General features: G+C 39.1%; 1 protein-coding gene across 1 annotated transcript; it reads right to left on the minus strand.

Annotated features, from left to right (window-relative positions):
• Positions 1-1,961: 1,961 nt before the first annotated feature.
• On the minus strand, positions 1,962-9,059 carry LOC124288032. The gene is made up of 4 exons (XM_046724589.1): positions 8,872-9,059; positions 5,754-5,786; positions 2,371-2,489; positions 1,962-1,970 (listed from the first exon to the last, which is right to left on the minus strand). Exons 1-4 carry the CDS (start codon positions 9,053-9,055, stop codon positions 1,962-1,964), a joined length of 345 nt encoding a protein of 114 aa, XP_046580545.1. The 5' UTR covers positions 9,056-9,059.
• Positions 9,060-11,019: the final 1,960 nt, after the last annotated feature.

Raw genomic sequence — 11,019 nt, forward strand, 5'->3', positions numbered from 1 at the left:
CACGATATGTTATAAAGAAAATATACTACATCTGATGAAAATACATAAAACATCATGAATAGCACATGTTATAGATGGGATAATCATAATATACCATTGACATGAAGCAACGTCCGCGAAGTCTAAAATGACAAAGATACTTTAAATATGTAACAGAGTTAGGTGGGAAAAAGACCAGTGAAGATCCGGGTTACAACTGATCTTTAGCTGGTTTAGACCTCAAATAACATGATTACACAATGCAATTTGGGGAAGTCGTGGTGGCTGAGCGGGTTAAGCGGCTGACTTTGTGTGTGTGGGTTCGAATCCCGGATGGGACTTAACCCCTCAAAAGTACTAGAATCTGTACTTTACCAAGGAAATGTAATCCCAAATGTAACTCAAATAACATACAAAAAAGTTAGGAAAAAGTTACTGGAAAACACGTGAGTGAGTGAGTTTAGTTTTATGCCGCACTCAGCAATATTCCAGCTATATTTCGGCGATCTATAAATAATCGAGTTTGGACCAGACAATCCGGTGATCAACAGCATGAGCATCAATCTACGCAATTGGGATACGATGACATGTGTCAACCAAGTCAGCGAGCCTGACCACCCGATCCACTAAGTCGCCTCTTACGACAAGTATTGATTACATAAGATACCGAGAACCAGTAACTATGAATTCCAACATGTGAGTGAGTGAAATGGGTTTTACGCAATATTCCACCAATATCACGGCGGGGAACACCAGAAACACACATTGTGCCCATGTGGGGAATCTAACCTGGGCCTTTGACGTGACAAGCGATCGCTTTAATCACTATGCTACCATACCGTCCCTCCAGCATGTGCACATAACGAAAAGTACTGAAAGGATGATATATATCAGATTTGCTAATAGCTATATCTTTTCATAAAGACCGATTTCTTATAAACATGATAAAACCGTATGGCTAAACACATACACGTAAATACATGCTCTGTAATCGTATCCCATGGTAAAAATCACTGGATTGTCTGGTCCAGACGCCATTTGTTTACAAACAACATCGTGCTACTGTAATACTGCTGAAACAAATATATACTCAAGATAAAGACACAATTGTACAAACGGCTCTGCTTTAAGCAGAGCTTTCTTATGGATGTGGAAAGGGTTTCGTCGTTTCTATGTGAGAAATTGTGTGAAAAAGTTGCTTTAAAGTAGAAACGTTGAAATATGTTTCACGTATCAAAGCCGTGTCAACACAGTCTAAAAGTGTGTGTCTCGTGGACAATCATCAACACACAAAGGCACCATGCGTCACACTTGCACTCTATCACACCACACTTCTCCAAAAATATATAATGTATTTCTCTAGATAATACTAACCATACTACTAAATCTCAGAGAAGCTACCACATAATGTATTCCCAAAAATTACGAATTTAGATTACAATATTAAATTAAAAAGTTCGAATGAATTAATGTAACGTTGCATTAAATCGACTCTCGCGCCCTCTACCGGCCGAAGATTATTTCATGTGAATCCTATAGAGTTATGTCCCTTGGAGCGCTCTTTACGAATATTCTAAAACTCCTTTGGAGACAGAACACAGTATTACCCAAAATGACGCTAATGTCTAGCAAAAAGCCTTACGCAGCGACAACACTGCGTGCGACAGTTTTCGATGTATGGAGCAATTGTTTACATTCCATACAGGGCAAGCGTTCTCTGTTTGGAAGCTGTTCGCCTCGAAAATTCAATTATCGATTTCAGGCAAGTCGTAGGGAATAATAAGTCTTGTATTTCATCCATGGGAAGTTAAAGTGAGTCCATATGCCCCAATATATATAATATAGACCAAAATATTGTAGATAATATGTGACATTGTGCCTTTAAGGTATCGGGGGAAAAGTCTTCTAAATGACTTGATGTTGGTACCATCCATACAATATCTTTTCCAGATTACTGGGAGGTTTAAATGACTTATTCAGTCTCACGTTTGCTGGAAGGTACAGTTGAATTACTATCCACATTGTCTGGTTCAGATTCGGCCCCGGTGCGCTTCCTAGTAAAGTCTCAGTTTTAGTGTCAACATCCAGAAGAACATCCCCGGAAGATGATCTGTCCAACAATATGGTAAGGTCAAATTTAGTAATATTCATTTTCAGTTTTGACCGATTTAAACTATTATACTGTGCCTCATACTTCCCGGAAGTGAAATCATAGAAGTAGGTGATGTTCCAGCCCATACGGTTGAAGTTTACAGTTGGCGTATCCGTCACTGCTACAGTGAAAAATTTATATTTCAACTTTATAGTTTCTGCCACATCAAAGGACGGATATTCAAACCAAGGAAACAAATTTATTAAATGCCTTGTCCCGGGAAGAATGCCTCTATCTACCATGCCCACATATGTCTCATTGACGTGGAGCCGGGTAGCAAGCTCAGGAATTATTGAAAGAGAACCCACGGAACTCCTACAGTTGTGTAGAGGTGCTTTCTTGAAGCATACGCCATCACCTGGAAATACATAAAATGCATTGTTTGACCAGGAACAAAATAAAGGGTTAGTTACTGCTTTGGGTTTTAAGCCGATTTTAACAATAATCCTTGACTCTAACAGCGGGAGACATAAATGATGGACGTCATACAGGGTTAGGGTTAGGGTGAGGGTGAGGGTGAGGGTAGTTAGGTTAGGGTTAGGGTTAGGGTTAGGGTTAGGGTTAGGGTTAGGGTTAGTAGTAATAGTAGTAGTAGTAGTAGTAGCAGTGGTAGTAATAGTAGTAGTAGCAGTAGTAGTAGTAGTAATAGTAGTAGTAGTAGTAACAGTAGTAGTAGTAGTAGTAGTAGTAGTAGTAGTAGTAGTAGTAGTAGAATATACGTTTTGATTCATGATATGGCCGACAAAGTATGGTAATATGAGTGAGTGATTTTAGTCTTACGGAACTTTTAGCAATAGTCCAGCAAGGGTGAAACATTGTACCCATGTGGGGAATTGAACCCGGGTCTTCGGCGTGACGAGTGAACGGCCCCCGGTAATGAGTAAGAATGGGGGGGTCCTTCATTTGTTTCAGTGGTATAAGGGTAATGCTATTTTTGAGGGCATTATCATTCAGATATTTTTTTTCATGAAACCAATTTCAGTACCTACATTTAGCCTTGGTCAATATCATATCATACGTGGATATAGGGTATACGTTTTTATTCTTTGAAAGTTTTTGATTGTTTGAATAAAAGTTACAAAAGAAATTGACACATTTAGAGTATCATACCATATTTTAAACCTTTACACAAGTGTTAGTAGCATAGCCATAACTGCAACATGTACTTTAGGTCCTATAGTATAAGGGTAATGCATTTTTGAGGGCATTATCATTTGCAAAAGCCCGAGGTCTTCCATTAAAAAGACCGAGGGTTTCTGCAAATGATAATTCCCTTCAAAAATAGCATTACCGTTATTATTGCTAAAATACATGGAATTTGTGTTGAAAAGAAAAAGGAAACAATGAAAGAATTTGACTGTAAGTTTACTCAAAACCAACTTCTGACGGGGTTGACTGACCGAATGCAATTAAGTCATCGAACAATTCAAGTGACGTCACAACAGAAAGTGACGATATTCGACCTTTGCCTTTGACAAGATCATAGCCTGCAACATGTCAAACTATGTCAGTGTTCGGTTTTGGTCCATCAACAAACTTAATAGTGCAATTGTTAAGGTTAGCACCAACAAGAAAGCCAATAGTACCGCTATTTAAAGCGGGAATTCGGGTTGCTTTAACTTGTTTCACCAAGAATATCTACCAGTCGAAAGCCAATTAATGTCGAATGAACCGTAAGCCCACGCACCCACAATGACGTCAGTTGACAACAGAACTGATAGTGGCCCGTCGTTAAGGTTGAGCGGTCCAATATCATTTGCAGCGGCCCGCAAATTTCTGATAATGGAAGGGCCGTTTCATGATAAATCCATGTATTTTAGCTATAATCAGGGAGACTATAGTTGTAGAGTATCCCTGCTATAATACATGTTAGCAAGCGTAGTATCACGATGCCAGGTCCGGTTTATGACCGCGTGTCACGTCAACCATCAACCTGATGGCATGGGCTGTTCTGACCAAATCATACAGTGGATTGTTTGGTCCAGATTCCATTACTTACAGTAAACATCCACAATACAGGGAGATTGTGTTGAATCGAACAAATAGTGTTGTTATTGAAACTCATACAACAGACGCTCTACATAATTGAAACTCATACAACAGACGCTCTACATTATTGAAACTGATACAACAGACGCTCTACATTATTGAAACTGATACAACAGACGCTCTACATAATTGAAACTGATACAACAGACGCTCTACATAACTGAAACCGATACAATAGAAGCTCTATATAATTGAAACTAATACAACAGACGCTCTACATAATTGAAACCGATACAACAGACGCTCTACATATTTGAAACTAATACAACAGACGCTCTACATTATTGAAACTGATACAACAGACGCTCTACATAATTGAAACTAATACAACAGACGATCTACATTATTGAAACTTATACAACAGACGATCTTCATAATTGAAACTTATACAACAGACGATCTACATAATTGAAACCGATACAACAGACGCTCTACATAATTGAAACTGATACAACAGACGCTCTACATTATTGAAACTGATACAACAGACGCTCTACATTATTGAAACTGATACAACAGACGCTCTACATAATTGAAACTCATACAACAGACGCTCTACATAACTGAAACCGATACAATAGAAGCTCTATATAATAGAAACTAATACAACAGACGCTCTACATAATTGAAACCGATACAACAGACGCTCTACATATTTGAAACTAATACAACAGACGCTCTACATTATTGAAACTGATACAACAGACGCTCTACATAATTGAAACTAATACAACAGACGATCTACATTATTGAAACTTATACAACAGACGATCTACATAATTGAAACTTATACAACAGACGATCTACATAATTGAAACTTATACAACAGACGCTCTACATAATTGAAACTGATACAACAGACGCTCTACATAATTGAAACTAATACAACAGGCGCTCTACATAATTGAAACTAATACAACAGACGCTCTACATAATTGAAACTAATACAACAGACGATCTACATTATTGAAACTCAAACAACAGACGCTCTACATAATTGACGCTGATACAACAGACGTTCTACATTATTGAAACTTATACAACAGACGCTCTGCATTATTGAAACTCATACAACAGACGCTCTACACAATTAAAACTGATATAACAGACGCTCTACACAATTGAAACTAATACAACAGGCGCTCTACATTATTGAAACTAATACAACAGGCGCTCTACATAATTGAAACTGATATAACAGACGCTCTACATATTTGAAACTAATACAACAGACGCTCTACATAATTGACACTGATACAACAGACGCTCTACATAATTGAAACGTATACAACAGACGCTCTGCATTATTGAAACTCATACAACAGACGCTCTACATAATTAAAACTGATATAACAGACGCTCTACATATTTGAAACTAATACAACAGACGCTGTACATTATTGAAACTAATACAACAGACGTTGTACATTATTGAAACTAATACAACAGACGCTCTACATATTTGAGACTAATACAACAGACGCTCTACATAATTGAAACTGAAACAGTTACATTAATGAAAAGAATGTATGGCAAACGGCATTGTCATTGTGGGTTCAGCTACATTACTCACGGATGATCGTGTCCTCAGGTGAAGCCGTATGATCTGAAATGTCGGTTGGTCATAATTTAGCACTGAACACAGTCTACATACAAACAATGAAGTGAGGTAATATTGGGTTGAGGGGGTCACCACTGAAGCGACGAGCATGCACTTGTGCCTGTGTGTGAATGGTGTCTTTGTTTTGTTTAATGCTTAACAACATTAAACTGCAAACAGCAGAAGACCCTCCTATGTGACAATTGTTCACTGGAGTGAGTGAGCGGCCTTAGTTTTACGCCGCATTCAGCAATATTCCAGCTATGTGGCTGCGCTCTGCAAATAATCGGGTCTGGACCAGACAATCCGGTGATCAATAGCATGATCATCGATCTACGCATCTTTATTTGTAGATGGGTGTGTAGACAATTGTTTTGAAGGATGACGGACAAATAAAGGAGTTTACATGCATCAACCAACTGTTAATTAAACAAACTTAACAAAGAAATAAAATAGCAATAGGCACCATACACATTCTTAATGTATGTCACTAAGGCTGGTAGTTTTGACAAAGCATTTTGTATATTTTCATAGTGAACTGGTACCTTCCAAACTTTGAATCGTTTTTCATTTATCCCTTTTCCCCCAGGATTTCTGAGAATGGGTCACCATCAACCAATGCTTGTTTGATTAAATGGTTTGGTGGGGATGACTAAGTAAAGACCAATTTTAACCCGAATCTTCTCGGGGTCGACAATAAGGAGCTGTACCAGACATTAACGTAGTAACACGTGCCCTGCATCACCCCGGGCTTTCCTCACACATCGCTGCACAGCTTGAATAATGGTCCAAGCGGAGTTAAACCCAACTCACTCACTCACTCACTCACTCACTCACTCACCGCATTCTGTATCCCAGAGTGGGAAAGAATATCATATTTTAGTCGTACTCTAAACAGTATCTACATGATAATACTGGCTATATGTTTTATATGGACGGCAACTGGGTGATATGCATGTCTGTCTCCCCACCGACCTTCTGTCTCACCTGGGAGGTGTACTTTCTGTCCTTTGGAGTTGACTAGGCAGAAGAGACGCTTGTAATGTTTAGATGCAATACATGTATGTCCCGTACGCATTGTCTGAAAAATAACATCAGTAGTAGTTGTAGTAGTAGTAGTAGTAGTAGTAGTAGTTGTAGAAGCAGTAGTAGCAGTAGCAGTAGTAGTAGTAGTTGTAGAAGTAGTAGTAGTTGTAGAAGTAGTAGTAGTAGTTGTTGTAGAAGTAGTAGTAGTAGTAGTAGTAGTAGTAGTAGTAGTAGTTATTGTAGAAGTAGTAGTAGTAATAGTAGTAGTAGTAATAGTAGTAGTAGTAGTAGTAGTGTTGTTGTAGAAGTAGTAGTAGTAGTAGTAGTTGTTGTAGAAGTAGTAGTAGTAGTAGTAGTAGTAGCAGCAGCAGCAGCAGCAGTAGTAGTAGCAGAAGTAGTGGTGGTTGCGAAGGCAGTAACAGCAGCAACACTTATAGTGGCATCAGCATTAATTGCTTTGACCATGGCGTCCATTTATGGTACAACCCAGGCTATGTAGAAGGCGTCAAAGAAAGTAATAATAATATAATGTTTTGGAAAAGGGCCATACAGATGTACAAAGCCAACAAACCTGACCTTGACCTTTCTTCCAAGACAAGGCAAATATGCGCTCCTCGTTATAAAAAGTCACCAAGCACCAAGTTGTCCGACTCCCCACTGTTCTTGATGCCTGAGGTTTGGTCCATTCTAATCTGTGGCTAACGCTGGGCAAAGGACCAGGGTGCCGTTCCACTAACCGATCTTAGCCCTACGCCAGTCGTAAACCCCTAAAATCCAAATCTTAGCGTGACGTTACCATCGGCATACCGTTCCATTAACCGATCTTACCCAAGCCAATCGTAAAGTAAAGATCCAAAGTCTAAGCTGCTCATGACCAACTTTGGATCACTAAACTTAATCGTAGGGAACCAAACTGGCTGCTTTCATTATTCTATGTGAAGATGAAGAGCGAGCATTACACTGTGAGCGTGTTTCTTTTAGACACATTATCTAGATACATTATCAGATGATGTGATTGTGCCAATCTTCTTCCGGAGAGAATCTTTAGATTTCTTTGTTACGCCTGGCCCGAAAGAGGCAGACAAAACGGAATGATGGTGGATCCTTCCGTCAACCAGAATTGCTATTTCCTCAGGAGAAAAATTGTTTTTTCTCGCTCGAGGTATCTTCTCCATGTTTACACTTTGTTCCAAAACTACTTCCATCGTCTGCTAGACTATACAAAGGGAGATGACTCGTGCCTCGCATTTTTCTATCTCTCGCACGATAGTCTCGATCTTCTCGTAGTATCGTAAGATCGGGACAGGCTACGATCGGCCTCAGATCGGTTAGTGGAACGGGCATAACTTTCAGATAAGACGATAGTAAAATTGGCGTAACTTGCTAAGATTGATCTTAGATACGATCGGTTATTGGAACGGCGCCCACAGCTGATGATGAGCCTTACAATGCACGATCATTACAATCCTCTTTGCTGAATGTAAATTATAAGAGGTTATATGGGTTCAGTTTTTTATGTGTGCTGCGGTGTGTTGTGTTCGTTTTCCATAGCCAAATAAACTAATGAGATCAAAGTTTCTTTCTATTCCTTGTTAGAGTACCTCAGGATTACTACTTTGGGATTGAGTACTTGTGTCTGTTTGGGGTGAGTGAGTGAGTTAGGTTCACGATGATTTTAGCAATATTCCAGCAATATCACGACGGGGACACAAAAATGAGCTTCACACATTGTGCCCATGTGGAGAATCGAACCCGGGCCTTCCATGCTTCAACCACTAGCCTACCCCGCCGCGCCTGCCTCTATTGGGCATAATGCAAGACACCAACTTAAAGTGATGCATTCTGGAATTATGTTATATTTGGTGTTTTGATGCAGTGGTGTTGAAGCTACCTGCACCTCGTACTGGCAAATGTCTGATCCTTTCACGTTCATTTAGAAACGTAAAAATCAAACCTCACATATACATCTAATATAGTACATCTAAGTATTATATTCGACAATATCGGAAAATTTAAGATAATCACCATGAATATGCTATTGCAAATACACCCAACATGTACGCACCTGTATGATGCTGCTTTGTGAGACGTCCATGATGTTGCCATCGGTATGTCTGTTGTCGAGCAGCGTACACGTCATCGTAGCTACGCTCATCTTGACACCGAAACAGCGGTTGTATCTCAGACATTGCACCATACAGAGGCGAATCCCCAGACGCTCCGGAATCACCAATGCACTTGCAACACATACAAGTGAAAGGTACCACGCAAGACCCGTTCTTCCAAGAAGTTGCTTCATGTCTTGTCTTGCCAACAAATTACAATGATATAAACTTTGTGTACAGTAGGGTGGCTTTAGCTTCGTAATAGATTAATCCTTGATGTGTCATGCATTCCTTTCATAATAAAATAGATATTAATCCTATCAAAAGCGAATATATTGATTGCCATTTGATGCAAACGCCAGCAACGATATTAACAAAAACGACGCCTGAGGAAACATGATACTCATTCACGTATCATTGATACAATGCCAGAACATCCTTGGAGGGTTTCAGCCATGGACGCTGGAAGTATTACTATCAAGTGACCTATTAAAAACTACTTACGTAGTACAACATAGGACACCTGATAACGAACGTGGGGTATCAAACTTCACACGGTCATTATAACCTGAAAATGACGAGTTCAGGGGCTCAGCGTTAAGTCGCTGTCGCACTATCAACGGGCACCTGAAATGACGGTGCAACTAGCATTGACTATAAGATACTTCTGTTGTCTGTCTCATGTAACAGATAACAGCAATAGGCACGTCCGTATTAAAGGGTGAATTCAAAACTATTAGAAAGACGTCAGGCAGTGAGAGAGAAAGCCTTTATAATATATCTACAAATATACTATTCGACAAGATAGGTGATATTCAACAAAAGGGTGTCACAACAATGGCCTTTTTAGCTATGTAAAAGGTACATCTGCCTATAAGTTCCATTAGTCGTTGAACGTCAGATAGATTTTGTAGTGACTAAGATTTCTAGTCACATCGGCTGTATTTCAGCCACATAGTGACTAAAACAAGTTATACATTCATGCCACACAACTCGAGAATATAAGGACCTCTTGAAGAACTACATCAACTAACCAGAAAATCACAGATGTAAAACCAGCATGTAAATATAAAATCATAGACATAGACAACATATAAAACGAGCTACAGAAAGTGAAAGTAGATCACCAGACTAGGACCATACGGTCTTACGGTAGGTTTGCTTCCTGCATGGACCCTACTTTTTTGTAGTGACACGTTAGCTCGCACCACAATGCCCGTCTTCTTTCAGCTTCCAACATGCCAACTGCATGTAGCCATTTCTGATGTGACAAGACATCACAAAAAAATGTTAAAGTTTAAAACAATATCAAAACAGCTTTCAGTCTGGTATTTTGTATTCATTTTTTCCTCTTAAATGTACGGAAACACAATGACACGTTTCATTAAAATTTCGAATTTTACCCGAACATGTTCACGGAGGCACCATTTAAAGTTACATCGAAAGAGAAAAAGGATATTCACAATAAAGAAGTTGACATCCATAAATCTTGCTTTTCTTATGCATTCCACTTCTAAATGCCCTTCAAAGGTCTAACATCGAACACAGACTGCATCGTAAGTTCGTCATATAAACAACTGTCGAATAATCGGGGTTTTTTGGTCAGTTATTAATTTTTGTTAGTGTGCCGAATTGTGATATACAAATTGTAGTTGACAGATTCATGAAGTACTAGTCGCTGTCTAAAAACAACTTCTGATGCTGCCGGCAGTTTGTTACATCTTACAAATGAAATATTATCCACAGCTATTTACCTCTTTCGTTTGTCGTTTAATAAATGCTTCGTGCAACACAAGGCAAACCATCGGCGAAACGTTTTGTCCTGAATCTCAGGTGACCTGAACTCACTTACTTGTTAGCCGAACATGCATAATGACCAAATCTGAGATACTAGAAACTGTTTACGCGATTAAAAAATATCAATAATAATACTATACTGCATTATAACACGGGGTACATGTCTCTGATGACTTTATGTTTAACCCACTCAGTTATTGCAATTTTCTCCTCGAGGTAGGCATGAGACAAATCTACTTCCATTCCTGACTACCCTTTAAGCAAGAACCCGCCAAGATCCGGGTTAGAATCTGTCTTTAGTATGGTTGTCG

This window comes from Haliotis rubra, unplaced genomic scaffold, assembly GCF_003918875.1.
Source record: "Haliotis rubra isolate DU_JTF1 unplaced genomic scaffold, ASM391887v1 Scf41, whole genome shotgun sequence".
Classification (NCBI taxonomy): Eukaryota; Metazoa; Mollusca; class Gastropoda; order Lepetellida; family Haliotidae; genus Haliotis; species Haliotis rubra.

Bases quoted from the DNA above. Each gene is read 5' to 3' on its own strand.
- LOC124288032 (XM_046724589.1), bottom strand. From the start codon at position 9,055: ATGTGTTGCAAGTGCATTGGTGATTCCGGAGCGTCTGGGGATTCGCCT. The intron at 5,787-8,871 runs GTGCGTACATGT...CCGACATTTCAG, and splicing joins CACAAAGCAGCATCATACAG to ATCATACGGCTTCACCTGAG. The intron at 2,490-5,753 runs GTGAGTAATGTA...ATGTATTTCCAG, and splicing joins ACCTGAGGACACGATCATCC to GTGATGGCGTATGCTTCAAG.